Consider the following 25,742-nt stretch of genomic DNA (forward strand, 5'->3'; position numbering starts at 1 on the left):
CTACCCTACTCCCGAAAATGATATGCGTTCACTTTAGACTACTCACAAGAGGAAAAAGGAAATTTGTAAGGTACGTTAGAGGACTCCAAGCTCCAACTGCTTATGGTTTCCAGCGATATATCACCGAACCGTCCTCCGATCAGAATAGGTAGATCGTTATGGAATGGTTTGGTGCTTGTACAATTGCGTTATCAAATCTTTGTCAAAACCCTTAGGATTTACCCTTAACGTTCGATGAAAAAACCAAGTCCTCCCAAGGAAACACATTTAATCGCACTTCCGAATCATGTGTAATCGCACAGCACACATACCTCATTTTCGAAACCAGCATATTTCTACCACGACAAGATCGACATGTAAGGCCTTAGAGCATTCACATCTACGACTAGCAAGTCAGTGTGAACACAGGGTTTTCTGGTGCCACAAGTCGGAGGTTCTCCTCTGGCAACTTAGTATTGAATCAGCAAACAGGGTTGCAGTCGCGTCTGCATGTTCGATGGTACTAGCCTGTTCAAAAGTGCATTGGCAATGAGGACCGCAACATCATCTGCATAACTGACCAGCCGTGTTTCTTCTCGCTTGTCGAGTGTTAGCAAATTATCGTAAAAAGGGTTCCAGAGGGACCTTTCTAGAATGGTTTCCTGTGCTACTCACAGTGTGATCTTTATCCTCCTCTATCTCAATATCATCTTCTAGGGCAGAGAGTTGTCTCTCATCATGTAATATACGTAAGAGATAGTGCGGTACGTGAAATGAATTTTCTACTGTTGCTGATATGTTTTTTTCCATCTTGCGGAATTAGAGGCATTTTTAAGATCACCCGGTGGAGCTAGTGACGTTCCTTCCGTAGTTTGGCAATTTTGCCCGTTATCAATTGTGACAACTGGGTGCCCTCCTTGGTATGTGGAGCCCTGCGTGCTATTTTTATCGAGTTCATAACTGAACTTACGACAATGTCAGCTGCAGCGCACGTAGCCTCAAAAGTTCTCCAACGCGACTCTACCTAAGCCAATAGCTTCAAGGAATTTCCCGATGTCCATCTTCGCGAAGTTCTATGCATTGAGAGATAGCGTCGATAGTTGCTTTCCGGGAAGACAAAAAACTGGTATTATGTCGGAAATGGGTGCCGGGACGTTGGTGTGGTTTCGTGTGAATCCCACTCTCGCCACCATTTTGAGAATTCATTTCGCTCTGGAATCTAGATGGGGCATGTCCCATTCAACTTTTCTGGAATTGAAGTCGCCCCCCAATCAGGATCTGCCGATCCAATCGCAAGATATCGCTCTCGGAGACATCAAGCTTTTGTTGAAAGTTCGGCATCGTCGTTTCGGTATTATATAGACCCTAAACCCGGAATCCAGGCAAAGCTATCCATTGTCCATGGGGGAAAACTTGAAATCGGGTGTCATTCCGAGCCTTAATGGCAATGGTAACGGGTAAGTCGAGATGCCATGAAAATTGGATTCTTGTCCCGGTACTGTACACAGATAAGCAACGACTTTTACATCCATAGTAAACTACGCCAGCAACTCTTGAGCGCTCTCTTTTCATTTCTGCCATGAAGAACGGACACCATTTAGAAGGTTGTTCGCGTATTGCTCGGCATCTTTCACTGCAGCGAGTTTTTGGTCCCGAGAACTCGTAGAGTTGATACCTACCCGTGCATTCGTTGTCTTTGTACATTCATCCTTAATGACTTCTTCTTTTTCTGTCTCTTGTGCAACACAGCCAAATGGTTGGATATTTGAAGAGTCTCTAGGTTTTATATTAGAATCTAGAGCTTTCTCTCTCAGTTGCCTCACAACCGCCTCACAAAACTTACCCTTGTTTGTTGTTTTCAAACCTATTTCAACGACATTCTTCCTTTCTTCGTTTCCCGTATGGAAAACGCTTCTGCACCCCTCTTTTGGGGCTGGGGACTTCCGTAAAGCCCTTGCTGCCGTCCGACGATCTAGTCCTCCTTTGCCTTCTCATTTCTTTCTTTGGTAGTCCACCACTCATATCAGTTAGTCTTTAGTTTAGGCAGACGGTTTTCTAATGGCGTGGGGTGCTGTTTGTGTCCTTCTTCTTTTAACTCTGGAGAGTAGCTGCGTGAAACGTCCTTAAGATGCATCCACCTGGCTCTCACAGTTTGCTCTTCATCGAATTTTCAATGGTCCGTTTGGCACTTACGGTGCCTACATTGCGGTTGCTTCTGCTCTTCGCGCATCTTCTGTTGGGTTCTTCAGTTCTTGATGTCTCATTTGCCTAATAAAACTGAAATGGGTGGACTCAAATTGCATTCCCTGGTCAGTGATGATCACTGCAGAGACACCAAAGCGAGGAATCCGCTCTCGACAGAGGCCTTTGGCACAAGATTACGCCGTAATGTCCTTCAGAGGTATTGCTTCAGACAACCGCGTAAACTTGTCGATGATTGTGAGGCAATACCTGAAACCGTGTGAGTCTCGCCAAGGGCCTACGATGTCGAGGTGTAAGGTGTGGAACCGCTTGGTAGTGCAGGAAAATTTGTCGTCCTGATGCCTGGATGCGCTAAGTCGTGAACCACGTGGAACAATTCCTTGCGAAAAGTGGCCGGAATGTATTGTTTGTTGCGAGTATTTGCAGCAAAGAGAGAGGTTCGAGCCGAAATAGGCAACTCCAGAAATTTTTATTTGGGGTTGGATTTGGGGCTCTGAAGTACTGTGTGATCCTCCTGCGCCTTGGCGATAGTCGAGAAGTCGAGTGAGGCGGGGATGTTAACCTCGGAGACACATGACAAAGCGTCAGCAATTATGTTCTCCTTGCCGGACACGTGCTGTATGTCGGACGTGAACTGGCTTAGAAAGCTGACGAGGGAACACTTTGTCGGGCTTTTGTTTCAAAGCATACGTGAGAGGCTTATGGTCCGTGAACACTGTGAACGGCCTGCCTTTTATGGAGAAGCGGAAGTACTTAATGCTCAAATACGCGGCGAGCAATTCTCGATCGTAGGTGCTGTAGTTGCGTTGAGCAGGGTTTAACTGTTTAGAGAAGAAGCTCAACGGCTGCTTGATTCACCTTTTGGTGAAGAGCAGAACCTACTGCGTCGGAGGCATCAACAAAAACGACTGGGGGTGCATCTTGTAGTGGAAATGCCAAGAGTGTAGCGTCAGCCAGTTATTGTCGGAATTTGTGAAACGCGCGGACAGCCTCTTCAGACCACACAATCTTCCGTGTGCCTTTTGTTTTGGGGCCAGACAAGTACGCGTTCAAAAAGGACTGGCGTTGGGCTGCCTTGGGCACGAAACGACGATAGAAATTTAGCATACCCCAGAACCTCCGCAAATCCTTCACAGTTTTCGGACGCGGGAAGCTTGTAATTGCTTGCACCTTGTCTGGGTCGGGCTGTATTCCATCAGGGGAAATGAAGTGGCCGAGGAATTTCACCTGTGTTTGGAGAAACTTGCATTTATCAAGGTTCAGGACTAAACGGGCCTCAAGGAGACGTTGAAAAATGCACTCGAGATGGGCTAAGTGCTCAGACTCTGAGGAAGAAGCGACCAAAACATCGTCAAAATACACGAAACAGAAGTCGAGGTTTCGCAGGACCGTGTGAATGAACCTTTTGTTTGTTTGCGCCGCATTGCACAATCCGAAAGTCATCCGTGTGAACTCGAAGAGTCCAAAGGGTGTGCCTATTGCCGTCTTTGGAATTTCTTCTGGAGCTACAGGGATTTGGTGTTACGTTTTGGTTAAATCCCAGGTCGAAAAGATGCGGCAGTTTGCCAGATGATGCGCAAAGGCGTGAATGAGTGGAATGGGATATCGGTCAGGAACAGTCTGTTCGTTTACCCTTCTATAATCCTTACAGGGGCGCCATTCGCCATTTCGCTTAGGGACCATATGGAGTGGGGAAGACCAACAGCTGTCCGAAGGTCTGCAGATACCCTGTTGCATAAGTTGTTCGAGTTCTCTCCGTGCAATAGCCAGCTTCTGGGGTGGTAGGGGAGGCACCTTCGAGAAGATAGGGGAACCAGTAGTGTTAATGTGGTGCTGCACATTGTGCTTCACTAGTTTAGAGAGGCTACTTTCGGTAGTAATCTGGCTGAATTTTTGGAGGGGTGGCCGAACACGAGAGTCAGTAATGTCCTCCAAAAGTACGGAAAGATTGTTGTTGCAGTGAAATGAGATTCGGCCTGACGAATTAAGTTTAGTCGTGGGGTCTATAAGGAACCTGTTCTGAGGCTGATATCCGCTTGGATGAATCGCCACGGGAGCGTCCTACGCAAGCCAAGATTCACGTCCAGTTGCCTGTACCCGTCGGTGTTAATGCGTGAGGAATTTGCCGCCGAAAGTTTCAAAGATTGAGGGAATAGCCGATGGTGCCGGGGTACGGGTCGGGGCTATGACAGAGAGGAAGATATGAACACTCATTTTCTTTTCTGTAAACCTTTACGTCTGTCCGCGTATTTTTCATTGAGTGAGCTTGACTGTCTGTCTGTATAGTCCAAAGGTACTGTCAGACTTAAGGTGGAAGTTATGTTTGTGTAGATTTTCGGAATTTTGTCAATGAAATGAAAAAAGGTGAAATATGTTAGTAACCTTCGACCCTGAATAGATAGCATTTCTTATGAGTCTGCAATTAACGTCAGATGAAAACTCCTCTTTTTTTCGCTAAATGGTCCAGACACTCCAGCAATATAAAAACAGAAATTCGAATATACTCATATTGCCTTATCAAACCAACCATGTATCATGTAATTTAGAAAAATTTCGCACTATCTATGAAATATCATTTTCGTTTTATTTTAACGTTTTTTTCCGCGTTATTCACAAATTGTTTTCTGAAAGATTTTTCGGCACAGTGACATCGACATTTGGCATACTTTGTTGCAATAGATGACGTCAGAGTCGGTGCTTCCAGTATCTTCAGTAAATAATTTAGGGACAAGAAATGGAGCCGTGATAAGCTTTCTTTTTCATTATTAGGTAATTTTTATGATTGTAAGGTTTTTTGCTATGCCTATACCACGTGCTGATACTGACTAGAAGAAGAATAGTCAGAGTAGGAACCACCATCAACCGGGAAGAAATAATAGTGATGATAACAGCCAAGGGGCTCAAAAGCATGTGACGCCAATCGACTTTCTTGTGACCATTTTTAAAATAGGTCCAAACAATTTAAATAAATGATAAATGCTTCCTACAGATGATAAAAACTTGGAGCCTATCGAGGGGAGACCAGAGTTTCAAGTCGATAAGAATCGTTTGTTTCGAAGCAATGGGTCGAGCTTTCCCCAGTAGCTTCTGGTTTCCTCGCAATCTTAAGCGATCCCAATCTTGGCTAGTATTTATTACAATAGCAACAACGATTGCTGATAATCATATAAACTAATCGAAGTTACACATGTTTAATCGGAGCATTTGGTGGTTTTTATTTAATTTCTAGTCCCTTATCTTTCGTTCGAGAGAGCCTCTAACAGGTGCCCCCACATAAAAAATAGACATTCTCGTGGAGATAAGTAAATGTGAAATTGATAATGAAAGTAAAATAAAGTTAAAGATAGAAGCGAATAAGTCAAATAGTAACACCTGGTCCGTTGACATGTATTGTTGCAAATGTTATATTCTTCGTCCTTCAAATGAGAAATATTTGAATTTTCGATTTTTCCGCGCTAGTTAAGCATCTTTAGCGAGTATATCTCGGAATAAATTTTAATGTGCATTTATAATCAAAGTGCTAATTACGAAGTTTGTTGATAAAAATATGTGGATAATATTTGGATAGTGGAGATAACCTGTGCTTTCCTAGATAGTACGGAAAGGCAATTGTTTAGAAGAAGCTGGGACTGAGTTTTCACAACAACGGTTAGTTTGGGAACAAGCGTCTTGGAAGAGTGTAATCGAGAATTCAAGGTTGATATCTTTGTTAATTAATAATTCATGACTGTGTTGTGTGACGAAAAATGTGTAAAGAATGTTGGAAAAAATAGCTCAAGTTTTTATCACCAAAATCAAATAATATCGTGACTTGATATTTGTCTTTTCAATCTTTCCTGTGATCTCCATCACGTACCGGTCCACCGATGGTTACATTGTTTCCTTGTATCGTGTTATCGAGAAATAAATTTCGATTTCTAAGAAGATAAGCCCAAATTAAGATACATCGAAAAAAATATCAACTTTCCGGTCAGCTTTTATAGTAGCATATTTATTGCTTCCTGATAACCCCATCAGGCTTCTTTCATTTTTGAGCCCGCGTGGTTCCAATAACTACTTTCTTTGTGGTCTTGCGCTCTCTTCCCGGAAAGATAAAACACTTATTTTTCAATTCATAACAATGGATTTTACGTGTTATACCGTACACCTGCTTCCTACATTCAGGGAATGGGTGGTAGATTGAAATTTATACCTGCTCGTTGCGATATGATAAAAGCATAATCAGCGAAAATGTCTACAAAAATCAGAATGTCGATAATAATTGGAACTTATCAGGGGTTGGTACCTAGCAAACTTTTTAGAAACAACAACAGGTGGACGTGCTTCTAAGTGGCGTTCATTGTACATCTGTTCATCCTTGGACTTAGTGTACCTGTAAACTTTGATAGTCAGAAAATCAAGGTCACTTTGATCAACTGGGAGTGAAAAAGACCCAAGTGTGTGGTGAAGATCATTTTTCTGTGCTAGGTGTTATGTGATATTTGCGGTATTTTCTACGTTAAGGACGAGGAAAGCAGACTAGGACCTGACAGAATGTCATCCAGTAAAAAGGTGAAACGACTAATTCTGGCCTGTAATGAGACTCTGGTGAACTGGTGCCGACCTCAAGGCCTATTAGAGCTGTGGTAGGCGTTAGTCGATACACGGTCACTAGAGGCTCAGGACTCGAAGTGAAGTACCCTTAAAATTGCCCAATCAACTTAATTTTATTAAAGAAGCTTTTCGCGCATCCCTCGAGAAAGCTCTGATCCAGGAAGAATCCGCCCATATCGACAGACTTGACGATTCAGGCCAAATCTTCCCATATGTTGCATAGCAGAGTTCCCGGGTTTCTAAAAATCAATATCTTGGTTCATCTCTAGGGCTTTGTTTCGCATATCCATTAATTAAAATCGGCGCCAAACGTGGGACATCAAACTCTATATAAAGAGAAATCAACCATACAATGGTGTCGCAGCTAGTCTATTGAATTCCCAGAACTCTACTTCGTATTACACTGGTCAACAAGAGAAATGAAAAACAATTGGATAGACACTCTGATGGGAGATCTTCACTAATTTTAGGACGCTGAATTAGGATATGACCTCCGTTTTTTTCATTACCCTCCATTTTTAAGGTTTTGTGTCCCCATACATGCAAAAGGGGGGTGTAAAATTTTTTTTCATCAAATATAGTCATGTGGGGTATCAAATTAAAGGTCTCGATTAGTACTTTTCGAAGCCGGTCTTAGTTTTGACAGTACTTGGAAACATGGGGAGTGCGGGGGGTTGAAAGTGATCATTTCTTTAAGGGGGCCATTCTCAGAAACTACTGAACCGAAAAATCTGAAAAAAATCAGGAGGCTGCCAGTATATGGTGCCTTGGCTCCGAAATACCTTTCATACCGATATCTGTTCAAAGAAAGTTAATAATAGTATATTACTATAATTTTTTGTAATTGGCTGGAAACCCCCCTTAAACACATCCTAGCGGCACAAAATTCTGCAGTGAGGTAGACTATAATGTAGAGCATGATCATACCAAGTTTGATGGAAATCGCATTATTACTAACAAATTTATAATACGTCGAAATTATTGGTTCTTTGAAAATTGAAGACTATCAATGTCAATATCACCCGAAAGTGGACATATGCATATATTACGTGCTACGTACTAAGAAATACACAAAACCTTTCGTACCTGAAGCGTCCAGCTTCCGGTTTCCCGACTTGTTCTATCATCAAATTGAGGTGAAATTGGTAAATTTTGTCTAATCTGCTCATTTCATAGCAAAGAATGCCAACTTATAGTCTAACATTACAGCAAAATAATGATAAAGATTATCACCATCATCATCAGCGGCGCAACAATCGGTATCCGGTCTAGGCCTGCGTTAATAAGGAACTCCAGACATCCCGGTTTTGCGCCGAGCTTCACCAATTCGATATCCCTAAAAGCTGTCTGGCGTCCTGGCCTACACCATCACTCCATCTTAGGCAGAGTCTGCCCCATCTTCTTTTTCTACCATAGATATTGCCCTTATAGACTTTCCGGGCTGGATCATCCTCATCCATACGGATTAAGTGACTCTCCCATCGTAACCTATTGAGCCGGATTTTATCCACAACCGGACGGTCATGGTATTGCTCATAGATTTCGTCGTTATGTAGGCTACGGAATCGTCCATCCTCATGTAGGGGGCCAAAAATTCTTCGGAGGATTCTTCTCTCGAACGCAGCCAAGGGTTCGAAATTTTTCTTGCTAAGAACCCAAGTCTCCGAGGAATACATGAGGACTGGCAAGATCATTGTCTATGGTGAGACGTTTCGAGCGGAACAGTTTTTGTAAGCTAAAATAGGCTCTGTTGGGTGACAACAACCGTGCACGGATTTCCTCATCGTCGCTGTTATCGTTTGTAATTTTCGACCCTAGATAGGAGAAATTATCAACGGTATTCTCCTATCCTTATTCTTCCTGTTTGACCAGTACGGTTTGATGTAAAAAGTATAATCATCTTTCGGGATCTGAGGAGGTGAAAAAAGGGGGATCAGAGTGTATGTATTTTTATCAAAAATCCATAAAAATCATCATTTTATGATTAGAAGAGGGCCCCCCTCTTCTCCCCCCCCCCCCATACGTGCATCTACTTTGAAATTTTTCTCCTTTTGTAAGCGTCCTCCGGTATTTCTCGAGTTTGAGTCCGACAGTAGTTCGCCAACATACGAGGGTTCCATTTTCCCGCATATCTGCTCTCCATTTGGGCAATCTGTTAATAAAATCTTTCACCATGCTCGTCCGAAAGGGCCCCACAATTTTTCGTGAAAAAACTCAGGTGGGAGTGGAGAAAATGAACTTTCAATGATATATTCCAACCTAAAGCCTTGTAAGATTTAAGTAACTCATCAATTCGTTGTTGATAATCATCTGATCTTTTGTTTCCAAGAAAATTGCAGGAAACAAAGATAAAAGATCCCCATGTTCTTTTCACTTTTCTTGACAAACTGTTGGAGAAAGCATCGTCATCAAATAACTGCTTAATCTGAGGTCCCACAAAAAAGCCTTCTTTAATTTTGGCATCACTTATGTGCGGAAATTTTGGCTTGAGGTACAAGAATCCTTTACCTTTCTTATTTAGAGCCTTTACAAATTGTTTAAAAAGGTCCAGCTTAGTTAGTTACCCTCGTTTACTGGGGGGAGCCGCAGCTCCGAGCGCTCATTGTACTATCCCCGTAAATCGCCTACTCAATAGCTTCCAGCCTATGGCGTTCGCAGGCTTTAACGAATTTGAGAACATTCTCCAGAGGCAGAGAGTATGCAGATTCTTCATTGAAGAAAACTTTGCCAAGGTGTCTTCATCTGAGATCTGAGAAGGGGGCAGCTGCATAAAAAGTGCAGGGCCGTCTCCTCCTCCTCCTCACATTGGCTGCATATAACCGAAACACACCACTCCAATCTTTTCATATGGTAGTTTAAGGAGCAGTGTCCCGTTAAAAGCCCCCCTTTTCCAGATAATTGAAGAAAGGGATGATCGTTAAGATCGCATTGACCACATCTACACCTTATCGATCATTTTGGAAGAGTCCGAAGAGGATAGATATTCGCTTCACTTGCTTTTCATCGATTTCCAGAAAGCTTTCGATAGCGTGATCAGGGAGTGCATCTGGAGTGCTCTATGGAGGAAGGGCATTCCGGGAAAACTAATTTAAATTATCAGAGCCACACTGAGGTAAAATCTCGCAAGATTTTGAGGTCCAAAGTGAAATCCGCCAGGGTTGCATCTCGTCACCGATATTATTTCTTCTGGTTATCGGTGATGTTCTTCATGCTGCCTCGTCCGGAAGTCTTGGAGGAATTCAATGGACGATGGCATCTTTCCTCAAGCACCTCGGCTACGCTGATGACATCTGTTTGCTCGCTCATCAGGTCATGCACCTTGACCAAATGGCTCTGGAATTGGAAGGAGAGGCAAGTAGAGTTGAACTGAAGATAAACACCAACAAAACCAAGGTTTTCGGTCTGACGGGTCATTATACCCTCCCTATCTGTATTAGTGGGCAAATCGTCGGAGACGTCGATCAATTATAGCTGCTATAGCAAAACGAAAGTCGCAGTGGATAGGTGACACATTAACGAGGGGTGACAGTTGCGCAACCGGCTACATGCAGTGGAAGCCACTCTCCCAAGAAGGCCGATGAGTGGGTTGCCCCAAGGCACTTAGCGCAGAATATTAGAGGAGGAGTGGAACGTCTGAGGAAGTCCCGGGGATGTTGAAGCGCACTTCAGGTAACCATGAACGATGGCGCGTAGGTGTGCGTGACGCGCTGTACAAGTAGTAAAGAGGAGTAAAGAGTAGTAAAGAGATGACTCGCCTCGGGAAAAATGTAAGGTTTATGGAGGGAGAGGTGAAAATATCAAAGTCGGGTTTTATTGATATGTTCATGGTTAAGTATGAACCCCCCTCCCCCCGGTCAAAACCCGTTTAAAAGTCGTGGTGGTCATCCCCCTTAAAAAGTTTTGGCGCCTCAAATGGTTTTTTTTATTATCATAGTGCTCTGCCAATCCCAGGGCCGGAGAGAGTGAAAAGGTTATGTAGGAGGAAGGAAAGGATCTCGCCTTCCTGCTCTTGCTAAAAACTTATAGCGATTATTGCTCCTTAAAAAGTTACAGCCGTGTGAAAAGGGGGCTATTGTCGTATCAGTAACTAGCAGATTGGTAGGGTAATAATTGTTTCTGTATGCAAGAAGGCGGCTCTTCTCTGTAACCCCTTGCATATTGGGGATGACCGCCACGTGATGTTAAGAAGGGGGGTCGTCTTCTTCATCCTATTTATCCCCTTTTTTCCTCACCCTAGGGTGTGGATCTGACAACCCAAACTTTATCATGATATCAAAATAGCCCCACCCACCATTTGCGGCACCTGCCGCCATTTTTTTAAGAAATTTGAGAGAAGGGGCCCCTTTTTCCTTTTGAAAATTTTAGCGGCATTTTCTTTTACATATTCTCCTCATCCTCTCCTTTGACTTTACTTTAAGGGGCTATAACCTTTTAAAGGGAAATAACCTTCGCGAGTTTTCAACGACCTTGTAGAAAGCGCACCTTTCCCTTCACCCTCCATAAACCCTTCACTTTTCCAGGGATGGGGTGGAAAATTCAGCCTTGTCCCTTCGAGAAACCTCCAACTTGGGGGAATTTCCTTTCCCACCCCCTCTCAACGGGATTGAGGATTATTTCAGGTAACAACGCCGCTCATTTCTAGAATTCTGTTCTATACTGATCAATTAACATCGGCGCCCAATATGGGACATCAACCATACAATGGGGAATCAACCATTCTATTCCGCAAATCGTGAAAGAAGCAAACCAGTAAGTGTCAAATGTCGCCCAATGTGGGATATTTATGCCTGTTTTACAATTAGGCCTTAGGTTCAGAACCTTCTACGCGTTGGCTTTATTAGCATTAATATTCACTCTGGAAACAATATCTTGAACTTGGACAAGTTTTATTCAAATTTTATAAGAATCAGCCATTTTTTCACTTATATTGCTCGCAGGCTACCATAGCGCTCTAAACATTATCTGGAGAGACGGTTATATGATAGTCGCTGGGAGCATGATCGCGTGGCCAGTATTTAACTGTTCGCTAGTGTACAGCTAAAACCACTCTTAGACTGGCTGACGCTTTCTTCTGGGAAGAAAGGCTTTAGCTGACCCAAGGAAACCCTCTTGAGAGTGGCCCAAAATGAGGACCTTGAAGGAACACCGTGCGATTAATGCAGTGGCCTCTGAGAACGGATGGTATGCGGTTTGCCTAACTACGAGAAAAGGGAGAACTCGAACTTTATTCCGTGGTCAGTGATTATGATTGCTGCCATGCCGAAGCCTAGAATTCACTCTCGGCAGACAACCTATCGATGATTGTGAGGCAATACTTGAAACTGTGGAAGTCTCGAAAAGGGTCGATTATAACGAGATGGGTTGTGTTGGCGAACCGAAGTAACATGCCTACCTCTTTCCTCACATGTTTTGTGATTTTGGGCTTCTGGCATGCGATGCACTGTCTGGCCAAGATTCAATGCCCTTGCTCATGGACTGCCAGAAATATTTTGCAGTGGTTAACCGATTCGCTGTCTGTATGCCTGAGTGTGTTTTGCTCGTGAACGTTGTGAAATACTTAGTTACGAAAATCGGCCGGAAGATAAGACTATGATCCATAATCCAAAGTTTCGCAGTATATTCTGGACGTTGAGCCGATGATAGGAAAGTCCCTAAATGTATATTTGAAGTTGATTCTGATTCTGAAGAAGACTTCCACAATTGCCTCAAAGAGAGGATAATGGGGATCTTAACCTCTGCAAACCGAAACAAAGCGTCGACAACTACGTTATACACGTGGAAGTGTACTGGCTGATAAAGCTCAGTTTGTGGGGGACGCTTTGTCGGGCTTCTGTTTCAAAGCAAAGGTGAATGACTCATGGTCCGTGAACAGTGTGGACCTCTTCAAGAGAATGATAGAAGCATTTTATTGTTAGATATGATCGTAGGTGCTATTGTTCTATTGAGCGGGGTTCAGTTGTTTGGAAAAGAAGCTCAACGGCTGCCAGGTTTGGTTCACCTGTTGGTGATAGCTCAGTGATAGTGGTTCAACCCTCACTGGTGGCAGAGGGATTCATATCGTGACTGGATACAGTTGATTAACAGGTACTTAAACTGATCCAGCAAACTCAACGCTCATCACATTGCCTCCTACAGTTTACCTCCTATAGATTGATACTGGGTGGCCCTGTGCAAGAAACGAAGGCCAAAGTTTAATATACGCAAGAACCTTTTCAGTTCTTTAACTACTTTCGGAAGTGGAAGTGCGAAATCGTTTACACTTTGAGCAGGTCTGTTTGGATGCCTTCAGGGATTAGCCGAAGAATCTCAAGTTCTCAGGGAGACGTTACAAAATGCCCTCGATGTTCTTTAAAAGCCCGGACTCAGAAGAAGTGCGATCAGAACATCATCCAAATATACGGAACAAAAGTGGAGGCCTCTGACACAAAGTGGATGAGTCTCTGAAAAGTTTGCACTGCATTGCACAGTCCCAACGTCATCCTCGAAGCGCCTAGAAGATGTGCATATTGCTATTTTCGGAATGCCTTTGGGAGCTTAAGAGATTTGAGGTCGAGAAAATACGGCAGGCTGCGATAGAGTCCAAAAAGTCGTGGTTGAGTGGAATGGGGTATCGGTCTTGAATCGTCTTGATATTGAGACGTCTGTAATCGCCATAGGGTCTCCATTCGCCATTAACTACAGGGACCATGTGAAGTGGCGAAGACCAACAATGATAATGGATGCATTTTAGAAGGGGAGGAGCCAGTAGAGTCGACGGGATTTTAAATATCATGCTTAACTGGGCCAGAGAGACTAGGTTCGGTAGTGATGTTGCGGTATGTTTGAAGAAGTGAGCGAATACGTGGATCTCCAACTTCTACAAAAACAGTGGAAAGAGTGTTGGGTGGTCAGTTTAGATCCTTCCTGATGGCTTTAGGGAGGTTGTGGGGTCAATGAGTAGATCCACTAGCAAGCCATAGTGCCACAGAAAGTCTGCCCTTAAGATGGAAGTTCTGATAGCTGCTATAATAAAGAAAACTTTCATCGAAATCCTAGACTCATGTCTACCTGTCTGTTTTGGGAGAATAAAAAAAAACAAATAAAGACTAACTGTCAAAACTGTTATGTTTTTGGAATCACGGTCAACCGACTCTTTCCGGAGCGTACACAGTTGAGTGCATTCGTCACGCAAATTGATCGTTCCGCCACAACACTTTCATACCACGGAGGTTGCGGCCCGACTTGCCAACGCTGCATACCCGTTGCTAAGACTTTCTTCTTTTTTGATCAGGTGACTGTACAGTACGGGTTGTGATTGCCAGCCTAGAGATAGTGCTGCATGCATTAGCAGCTTTACAGCTTGTATCGATTCGTTGAACAAAACGCATTTAATTGCCCACTAGGATGGACATGTACATAACATTGCAATGCTAATTAGAAGAAAGACACGGGTCAACGATCATATTTGTTTTCCAAAAGTATATTATCGTGTTATTATTAAATAGGATTTATGGATGGTGATAGAGATACAATTTACCAGATTATAGAAATGAACATATTACATTTATAAACATAAATAGAAAAAAAAATAAAACCTTTCATAGACTAATGACATTAATTCAAAACTAGGATTAGTAAAGTATAGTATTTAATACTAATCTTGCCATATTCCTAAAAGACTTCCAAACAGACAAATGGTCACCTAAGTAGCTTTTCTGGAAACCCACATTGAAATAATAATTTAAGTATTTTTAAATCCTTGAATGCTTGAATTTTAGATATCAAATTTTTGCCACTTGCTAGAATTGTGATGAACGGGTCACATGCTTGTACCGAAGAATTGTTAACTTATTCTGGATTGGTGACAGACACCACTCTTATCGAACGATAAGGATCGATAAGACCTATTATAGTCTGACTCACCAATTAATGTTGGCTTGTAACTACAAATCTAAGGGCTATCTATAATTCCTCATATTATTCGGATTTTACTGCAAATGAGTCATGTAGCTTAAAGCAGTGCGTTTTTGGTTCTTGTGCTTATAAATTATTGAATCACCACGTTAATAAAATATTGTAAATTTGTTGATTAGTGGTTATTCCATTGAGATAACTTTTGGAAATGGTTCTACTATATATTATCAGTTGTCGATCACCAAACAATCAATAAAAATGTTTGTTTTCGATTCAAAATTTATCAATGACAATTATATTGCATTATTTTTGACTCCAAGTGATATACATACATTTTGGAAGATTAGTAAGTCAGCATATTAAAGTGGAATTCAATAAGGCATTTCCTTTTCGTTTTGTGTTGAAATACACATCTTAATCAGTTTACGTTATTTGGGGACAACGCCTCCATACCTGAAGGCGATGAGAAGCTTATGGAGAGAGAGGGGAGAGGTCCTTCTCAAGCCCAATGAAATCTCGGTCAAATTTATCAAATTATAATAATAATCGCTGGTGCAATAATTCATATTGGATCAGGGCCTTCAAGTGTACACTGTAGGAGGCAATGTGGTCAGCATTGCGCTCGTCCGAGATTGTTACCCTGATTTAACTCAGGTACTCATTCACAGCTGAGTCGACTGGCATCCGACGTCAAATCACGATACAAATCTTACTGCTTCCAGCGAGATTTGAACCACGACCTTCCGAAGGATATACTTGCGCTCTAATCACTCAGCTATTCGGATACTTTCATGCCAAAATGGTAGGGTTTAATTTTGAATCCCACCCCGCACGTGGAAAGGATGGTATGAACAGAGAAGCGAGAGATTTTCTCTCTTAAACCCTATTGAAGAATCGCGGCGGTCAACCCCCCCTTACAAAATATAGCACTTCAAATGCTGACCCTCTTATATCAGTATGTAAAATTTAATTTGTCAGTCCCAACCTTAGGAGCGGGGGAGAATAAAGAGGGTATGTAGGAAGAAGAAGGTCTCCTCTAACCAACATCGATGGGGGATCGTGGCGGTTATCTCCATTTAAAGGTTATGGCTGCCTGGAAAGGTGCCGTTTTCGTATCATTAATAAGCTTATTGGTAGGGCAATCAATCGCGATGTGCAAAGGGATTTACAGACGAGATCACCCTCATACCACCCCGCCCCCCTTCCGCCGTAACTTTTTAGGAGTAGTGACCACTTAGGGTATTTGGTAGGGGAGGAGGATTATCTTCCTCCTATATGTCTTCTTCACCCCCTCCCCCTTGGATGGACTTGGTAAATTCAACTTAACCATGATGGTATTAAAATGCTTCCTATTTGCTGCGCCATGTCTTTTTGATCGATGCGGTTTTCCAACGGGCTTTGAGAGAGGGGCCATGTTGCTTCATCCTTCATATACTTTTTACCACTGCGGGGATAGAAATTAAACCCTGCCATGTGACATGAAAATAGCCGCACTTTGAGCTGCCATAGTTTTTAAGAGTGGACTATCGCTATAATCCTATAATGCAAATAGAAATGGGGAATCTTCCTCTTTCTTCTACATAACCTCTCCTTCTCACGTGGTAGCGTTAAACATTCAAACTTTATCATGATGATACCGAAAAAGCTCCACCTTAAGGAGCCATAACTTTCTGCGGAGGAATGACCGCCATGAGGTGACATCGGGTTTGAAAAGGGGCATTTTCCCTTCCCTCTCTATAAGCTTTCCAGTCTCTATGGGGATGGGGTCGAAAATTCAACTTTTACGATGCTCTGTCTAGACTTCTTCATTTATAGGATAATCATAATCCGTCTCAGAAAATTATTTCAAACTTATTCGGATGGGTTGCATGTCTACCGAAAAGATTGACTTAGCCTTATAGAGCAGATGTCCATGCTAAGATTTCTTTAATTTGGTAATTTACTATTCGTTTATCTATTGTCTACTAACTCCGCTTATCTTTGGAAACCTCGCGTATGCCTTTTCTGAAACGTAGGGAGGGGGAGGGATGGAGTAGCTTTTGAAGGTCATTGTAGTTTCACAAAACTTCTTAAGCCGTAGAAATCACTAGCTTACCTGACTCCCCCAAAGAGTTTGCGTTTTTTGTGTTACTTTCTTCAAGTCATAATTAGTACCTGGTCGGTCTACATTGTTTATAAGAAACCGAAGTAGGTGACTGATATTTTGTATTATCGTTATGTACTAGTGGCACCTACCAAAACCCAGCGTTTCCACCGAAAATGATCCGCAACGAGAAGCGGATACGGGATGTACAGTCGCTCTCCCTTTGTTTAATGTTTGCACCCAAGCCGTTAAAGATCATATCGTTAGTCCCTGTGAACTGGGCTTTCCAAATCCAAAAGAACACCAAAGTCATTAAATACGTTGAACGCCTCTTTAAGAGATGGTTTCCAGTATCATTTTACAAGGAAAAATCTAGATGGCCTTCATTTTCAAGCCACTAGAGTCCTCTAGACTGACCAAAGTACCGAGGCCCGGAAACAAAGCTTTTCAAGGCTTTGTATATTTTTTGACACTGCAGAACTCCCAAATAATACAGTAAAGGAGAAGGATCTTCATCCCCTACAACTACGTATGCTGTTTTGGTATTGGTAAAGTGTTTGATGTTGGATGAAGAAGTGTCAAGTGGTCCTACCACCCTTGTGAAAGTCATGGAAGCGCAATGATTCTTTAGAAGATATTAGGATGGTTCGAAGGAATGTCTTTCATCGAGAATTGACGAATTTATTGTAGAATTGTAAAATTTGCTGGAGAGAGCAATGCTCAGGTACACCGCTATCGAGTGAGCTGTGACTATGACATATTGCTGATCCTAGATAGTATAGAGTGTAATTAATACATACGAGGAGGAGGAATGCTTATAATATAGATAAGTCTCTGGGCATACCGAAGACTACAAAAATCAAAAGTCTATTCTCTGCGAAAGAGCTGATCACAAGCAATGGCCTAAATAGCTGGAACACCTGTAATGGAGTTTATATCACCGCTGCGCCTGCTTTCGCAAGCGTCAACAGAGAGTGCATTTGGACTGCACTTCACAGAAAAGGAATTCCGGAGAAATTGTCGTTCCTCATGCTCGTTGTCGCTCTCGATATTGATTGGTTGACGGTACTGAATTGAAGATCTTTTCGAGAGTGAGACTACCGTCTCCCCTCCGAGTGACAAGTTATAAAACACAGGTATTACTGCTGGCGACAATTAAGCTAGTCTGGTGGTTCTATGGCGAACGTGACTCTGGCTTATTTGGCGGTCGACTATGCTGTCCGAGCTCGGCTTCGAAAAATGTGGGCTTCAACCGTTCGATGATAGACATTCGTTTTTCGTCTATTCACGACCACAGAGGAAACTAGGTCCGACAACCTTGCAAATACCTTAAATGGCCCCTCATAGGAAGACTAAAGAGGTTTCCTCACGCCGTAAACCCTAATGAACACATTAACGCAAACACGTTGTCCCTTATTCTTGTGGACGAAGTTCCTTTTGCGGTGGTGATGCCTCGTCAATGTCGAACGTAAATATCTTATCCGTTCTCTGTGTTTCTCAAGGAATATTCTTCGGGTAGAGTGGAGAACGGGTATACCAAGTTTGCAGCCGACGTTCCCAGGTCCTTTTTGAGGGCGTTACGGAGGTCGTTGAGGGAATGCTGACACAGTCGGGTTTTCTCTTATGGCACGGTATTGCTGCTTTGAACGATCGATGTCATCGCCTAAGGATCAACTAATTGGGTGATTGCTTTGAATAGCGCTTTTACATATCTGTTATTTCCACACAAAATCAGAAACCTATTTCAGAGAGGGGAAGAAGGAGATGGCCGTAAAGATTGCAAAGAAGGGCACCAGTCCTGACGACGATTCAAATTGCGATTCTTAATCACTGATGATTATCGTTGGAGATCGAAGTCGTGCGGTCCCACCGCCTCCGGCCACGTCTATCATCGTCACAACATGGGTATAACCTTGCGACTTCGTCATAAGACTGAATGTGTCGATGTATGAATCGGCTGAAATCTGGTATCTGGAATCTTGATGAGTTCGGGCAGCAATTTTATATGCCCTCTAACTTTAATTTTTTGGCATGGCAAACAGCAATGAATTTACTGGTTTATGCCTTTCGAGATAGATGGCCAGCCATAATTTTCCTGGATGGGCTTACTCATATAGCGACCACTTGGATGTGCGATATCGTGGGTCATTTTAAATGCGTGATTTCTTAAACCAACAGGGTTGGACGAATTTCACTTATTTGCGTTTCACAGTGAAGCATGGGGTCCATTGCCTTGTCTGAAGCGTCGTTATGTTTCCCGAAAATTGCGTCCCTGCGCTGGTGTCGCAACAACGTAAAGTTGGCTAGCCGACGTTTCGTCTCCGTTAAGGCTTGTTCCAATTCTGGAGTTCTAGGCAAATGGGTCCTGCGCCTCTTTTTGGCCCCACCTAACAGGTGGCGTAGAGGTGGCTAAACATAGGTTGCTCTGAAAAGTGGCATCTATAGAAATTTATTATCCCCAGTAATCGTCTCAACTGCTCAAACGATTCTAGGCTATAGTCAGCCTTTTTCGACAGTGGTCATGATCCTTGTTCGTCTATTTGGTATCCCAGATAATTCTCCGTGGAGGTTCTAAAAACATATTTAGCGACAACCAAACTTCTGAAGCCACTCAAAAACGATGCGCAAATGCCAGTAATGCTCTTTTGTATTAAGTCGACTTCTGGTACATGTTTTCCCGTTCTTATCGGCGGTAGTAATGAGACTTTGACTCCTGTATCTATCATATAAACTTGGAGCCCATCTTCTACCGATTTCTATCAGGCGTGTTTTTTTGGAAGGGAGTTTTTAGCAGGTGCCTGAGGACGTTTCTTGCAATTCCTCTAAGGCAATATGGTGCGATTGCCGGGGTCTTTTGGTATTCAGACTATCAATGGTAAAAACGCCAGATCTGCGTATTGGACCATGTAATCAAATTCCGTTTCTCTCGCGTGTGATTCCATTGATACTAAAGGTGGCTCCCACGTGTGAAAACTAGAAGCGGACATCTTCCTTGTAGAATGCTAGAAATTTAACGATGCTAGAGAGATGAGTCCTGTAGAATAGGCGTTGTCACATACAAGGCATTCTTCACCTCGTCTAGATGCTGCTGCAGTAGACGAACCGGCCCCTCCATATCCCTCAAAGCTTACTGCAATTCTGCGGCATGGAAATTCGTTCCTTTCTCCTGGAGGAGGACCATTCTCCACAACTGATGGCAAATAAGCCCCGTAGGATACAATGTGCCTCGCTGCTACTAACCGCCAGCAAGACAGCTATCGGAAATTCTACCATTTTTTAACCTCTGCCGTTAGAATTCTCGTGTCTTGGTACCAGTTTTATGGGAATCGAAGGCAGGAGTTGGGGCTTAAGAATTCACTTAAAGTCTTCCCTACTTGCCATAAAAGGTGACTAAAAGGGATAGAAATTTGTGAGCTAGCAACCTCCAAATTTCGAGACTTAGCTGCTATCGAAACGTCAACAACGCCTCGGATAGGGACTTTGCGGCGAGAGGTTTGTGGATTTCTGTAGATGCCACTGCCTCACCATTGGTGGTACATTGTTTGAGTACAGATTTCCCCATAGGTTTGACTACTTTGCGATCAGCAGTAGATTTAGGAGTTGTCTTCTGGATGTGCGTAACGAGAAAGGCACTGACATTGCCCTGGAAAGGGAGCACCATTTGATTGTCCTTTCTTGAAAGCGGATCGATGAAAGGTCTATTGACGAGCGATGGTGGGCGTGATTCCGATACCGTGTGAAATCCCGGGAAATTCAACGTACTGTGCCCATGATGAATTTGTTATTGCGCTGGTCAGGGAAGCGAAAGACGCTGCAGATAACAATGATTTCAGAAGTGTATACCGTATGACGAAAGAACATGTGCAAGTTCGCAAACCTTTTAATGGTCGTGTGGGCAACATTAATGGTCGACTCCTCATCCACGATGACGAGCAGCTAAAGAGGTGGAAGGAACATTTTACCACGGTTCTTAATAGTATCACATTCGATGAAGTTCCGCCTATTGTACATGAAATGGCTAGTCACCTCCAAAGATGAGGCAATTAAATGAAGCAAAACCACTGGGTTTGACGGTCTCCCCGCATAGCTATTTACGGCTGCTCCTGCAGTTTTTACAAATCTGTTATTTCCACTCGTACGGGAATCTGAAACCTTTTCCACAGAGAGGAAGAAAGAGATGGTCGTTAAGACTTCAAAGGAGGGCACCAGTCTTGAGTGCGACAATTGGAGGGTTATCCGCGCGATCCCTGCTCTCGCAAAGATAATAGTTAAAATAATCCTGAAGCGTATCAAAGAACATTTTGAGAGCTTGAGATAGGAGGCTGGTCTGCTCAGAATCCTGCTCCATTGGCCGTATCAGTACCCTATGGATCATTATGGAACAGTGCAAGGAATTCAGATTTCCACTTCACCTGCTCTTCATCGATTTCGAGAAGGATTTGGATAGCCTGAAGACAGTATATTTGGCATGTTTTATGCAGGAGGGGCATTCTGGAGAAACTAATAGCCATTGTCAGAGAGAAATACGATGTTCACAAAATGTCACATCCTGCATTGAAGTAGAATCTGAGAGGAATTTGAGGTCCAAAGCGAAGACCGTCAAGGTTGCATCTTGTCGCCGATGTTATTTCTTCTTTTTATCAGATGTTATCATGTTGCTTTGTCTGGAGGATGTGGAGGACTTTAATGGACCATGACATCTTTCCTCAAACACCTTGGCTACGCTGATAACATCACTTGCTGCTCACTTGACCATGGAGCCAAATGGATCTGGAGTTGGAAAGAGTAGCAAATATATTCGATTGAAAATAAAAACCACCCAAACCAAGGTTTTCAGCAGGTCGCACTCTTCCTATCTTGGACAGAACATTAAAGGCGTTGATCAGTTTGTGTATCCAGGAAATGTGGTGGTGTGTGTGAATGTCGCTTGTCGCATTAACAGCACTAGATCCGCCTTCGCTGTCCTGTCTATAATCTGGAGATATACTTATTTCAACACCAACACCAAATTGAGACTCTTTTGTCCTGTTTTTTCTTACTGCTATACAGAAGTACAGAATGGTCCATAATTTCGTCAACACTCCTCTGCGATGTGTCATCAAGGTATGCTGGTCTGTTCGAGTAAAGAACTTCGTCGTCGTACAGGCCTGTTAACCGTGGATGTGCTGATCAGAAGGCGGAAGTGACAATGGGTAGATCATACATTAAGGATGGACTGACAGATGCATCGTCCCAAGAGCGCAAGGCGCAGAACAGTGGAGGAGAAGTGCATGTGTCGCTGGGGTGCTGAAGCGCATTTCAACAAACGACAATGGTGCGTAGGCGTGGTTGATCGAATTTACTGAATATCAGTCTCTATATAGCGTTTTCCCGGGTTCTAATCGCGGTTCGTCAGAAATGTTCCCACTGAACAGGGGACACCTTTATCCTTTTAGTAGTAGTAGTAGTAGAGATTGATAGGTGATGTATGTAACATCACACAAGTGATATCACTTTAAATTATAATATCATATTACCATAGCAATCGAAATATCACCAAACATCGCATCATGGAAATCATATAACTCTTGTGATAAGTAATGTATCACATTACGAAATATCACCAAACATCACCGTGGCTGTCGAGTGCCAATGCCGACTGTCGCTTACGAATTTATTAGTGTTGGTGTTCTCTTGGGTGGGAAAATGGTTTCAGGATTGTATGTGATAACTTCTAATTATGGGGATTTTTTGCGATATCGAGGAAAGCAATAGAATATGCATATGATATGAATGTGATAAATACAGGCCAATTAACGATCTAGTGATAAGTATTATTTTATATTTTCGTGTGCTGTGTGTGATATATAATGTTTGTGATGTAATATCAAATGGTCAGGTTATTAAAATTTGATGTTTGTGATATTACTTTCCAGTTTTTGTTTTGAATGAAAGTTTGAGATGTGTAATGTTGAGAAAATATAGGCTGCCTTATCTCTCTCGGCAGCATCTTACATCCACCAAAACAGGTGGGTTATAGGAAAAGGATGTGGTAGTTCCAGTTGGAACTTTGGGAGGGAAGTAGTAAAGCGGTTCAATATTAAGCAATACAACGCATTTTCTTGCTGCTAGTTGGAGAGCTAAATTTAATAATTTTGACTGTGATGAAGTGGATGAGAAACATTTAACTAAAAAAATTACATGACTTTAATTTTTGCCGTAACATTTTCATTTACAGATGAGTGAGGAAAATACTGCAGGCAGACGTTATAGCAATAGTTCCACTCTCTCGCTATCTACACGTCCTAAAAAATTAAAAGATTCTACGCGGTCTGATAAGCGAAAAACAAGCAAGACGACCCCTCCCATCGAAGCTATATCCGAAGTGGCAGTTAACACTTTGGGTGCTGAAAATGACGATAACAAGCAAATAAAACGTTTTCATTCAGCTCCTGAGACAGTAATTAGGATAGATGTTGAGGGCAACACAACACACTTTAAGAAACATAGCGCATCTAACAGGAACTCTATGGCCAGCAAGCGATCATCTCGAGATGAGAAAGAAATGGTTGAAGATACTAAACATCACCACAGTCACCATCAGATGGACTATTCCAAGCCAGGAATCCATTACAACTCCAGCCTGGAAGCAGGTCGTCCAACCATTCATTACATAAGCGGACACGTAAACCACGCCTTCATAGGCCACGAAGTGCACGACCAGTATCAGCAGAACCATATGATGTCAGTTAATAGGTAATGATTACAAGAAAACTCTATAATTGTCTATTAATTGAGGTCACTTTAGTTGCGACCCCATGGAGCTAATCAGCACTTTCAATGTTTCCATCAATCTCATTTTGATTTTGTTTATTTTAGTGTTCAACGTGAACAATATTGGTCATGGCCTTGCTGTCACTGGCGCTGTCACTGGAACTGGACCCGACGCGAAAAAACCTTATCATTTATTATTGTGGTGCAAGCTTTTGTTATTGGAGGATTGCTCATTGCACTCCTGAAAATTTTGCTAAGTGATGGAGATATTGTTATCACCAACGCCAGTTCGCCGTGGAAATTGAGCTGAAGAGATACCAGTGCGTGGATAACTGAAGTAGACATTTTTTTTCAAAAGGGGATCGGAGAGAAACTTCTGAGTTCCAAGATGGTAGTAACCACCTAAGAGCCCAAGGTGATAGTGACTAAAAGTCTAGCAGAAAAAATGGTGATACCATTCTTTGATATAGTAAAATCATAAATATTTTCATATTATATTTTTTGTATTTTATGTAATTATCAGCCAAAGTGATATATTTTAAGAAATGTTTGAAGGTCTGTGTTTCGATGGCTACCAAATGTACTTAGTAGCTTTTATTATACCTAAATCTGAGATGTATTCCTACGACATAATCAAAATAAAAGAGCTTTAAAATATTAATTGGAGTTGTATTTTTATGGGCTAATGTCCTTAGCTACAAATGGTCCTTAAAAAGTGCTTCATAGCAGTACCTACCGGGAGAATCTACTCCTCCGCTTTCGATTCCCACTCATTATGAAGGCAATTGATGGCTGGAATTGCCATAACGAAGCAATGGTCCAAGCGATTGAGGGCCACTCTCTCTCTCTCCCAAGCTCGAACCCTGGTTGTGATTAGTGTTCTTGGTTCCCCTTGTGTCAGAAACCAGCCCCCTTTGAAACCTGGCTATTAGTAGACCGCGTGGCTCCTAGCAACCACTGATCCGTCTGTCAGTTAAGCTTACGTCAGGTTTCAGGGAACTGAGGTACTATTCCAGCTGGTTCTCTTCCAAACGATGCGCAGGGATAAATTCCGTGGAGAACAACACCATCAGCATCGGGGAGATAGTAGGAAAGGAGAAGGAGCTGGTTGCGTTTTGGCGCAGTACGAAAATGCATCGCTAACTACAACAACCAGCGGAAAAGAAATAAAGCACTGGAAAAATCGACGAGACTTCAGGGTGTGCACCGTCTCATATAGAAGAAGCCTCGCGAAGTGAAGCAGGAAAGAAGCTCAGAAGAGATCGTTACAATTGGGCAGATGGTTTGGACATGGGCCTATTAAGAGCTCAGTTGAACACACCTGCAACTTTCCTCCAGAAAAACAACAACAAAAGCATGAGAAAGTGGCTGATAAAATTGGAAGACCTCCTGACCGCATTTCTTTCCACATGCAAACATGGATGGTAACAGAAGACGCAGAAGAAGCAGAAGCAACCATACTTTCTACCGTGAACACTCTAAGTGCTAGACAGCTGCAGATAGTCCGTTGCAGTGTGAAAAAGTGACAAAAGGAAGACGCATCTGAAAGAGACTTCATTCAAGTAGTCTCCACCGTAGAGAAAAGGTACACGAAGAAGCACTAAGCAACGAAAAGACAAAAGGCTAGAATTTTGCAAAATGCTATAGCGCCAAAAATTTTTTTTAAGAATCGAGGGATTTCTAAGTCCCCCATCCACTTAATCAAATTCGAAGATTATGATGGGGCAGGTCTTCAATAGAGCACACGAAGGGTTACGGAGTCCAAAAACCAACAAAGGTAAGTTGGTGGAGGGGTGGCGAGTACTGGAAGAATTCAAGTCAAACGACCATCAATATATAGCGTTCAAGATGGTGGACGCTATATTTCTGCATGTATCAACCCGCCGCTTTCCCTACGCATGGAATATCGTGAAAATAAGCATTGGGAAGTTTTTTGGGAAGCTATTGGATTAAATAGAGAAATTTTGGAAGACACTTCGAGGTGAAAGGATCGCAGCAGATTCTGTGGCAAACTCAGTTATGAATCTGATTAAGATAGCCCGAAAGGCTATCATGACCCTTCCTTTTCACTGGAAAGTGGCGAGGCTTCCAAAGACAAGGAAGATCGCAAGTTGCCATCTGCATACCTAGTCATTTCTATGATAGGCACACATAGGTGCCGGGAAAGTACTCAAAAACCGCATTGGGAGTAGAATTGTGGAAGCGATACCTGCTACCGGGGACTTATTGGCGATTTAAA

At 42.6% G+C, this 25,742-nt stretch overlaps 1 protein-coding gene across 2 annotated transcripts; it reads left to right on the top strand.

Annotated features, from left to right (window-relative positions):
• Window positions 1-5,533: 5,533 nt before the first annotated feature.
• Window positions 5,534-24,164, top strand: LOC119653038. 2 transcript variants are annotated; one of them, XM_038057494.1, is made up of 3 exons: window positions 5,534-5,877; window positions 22,968-23,485; window positions 23,609-24,164. In XM_038057494.1, exons 2-3 carry the CDS (start codon window positions 22,968-22,970, stop codon window positions 23,811-23,813), a joined length of 723 nt encoding a protein of 240 aa, XP_037913422.1. In that variant the 5' UTR covers window positions 5,534-5,877; the 3' UTR covers window positions 23,814-24,164. The 2 variants fall into 2 exon arrangements, with proteins under 2 accessions (XP_037913422.1, XP_037913421.1); XM_038057493.1 differs by lacking the exon at window positions 5,534-5,877 and adding an exon at window positions 6,586-6,732.
• Window positions 24,165-25,742: the final 1,578 nt, after the last annotated feature.

The sequence above is a fragment of the Hermetia illucens genome, chromosome 3 (assembly GCF_905115235.1).
Source record: "Hermetia illucens chromosome 3, iHerIll2.2.curated.20191125, whole genome shotgun sequence".
In the NCBI taxonomy this organism is placed as follows: domain Eukaryota; kingdom Metazoa; phylum Arthropoda; class Insecta; order Diptera; family Stratiomyidae; genus Hermetia; species Hermetia illucens.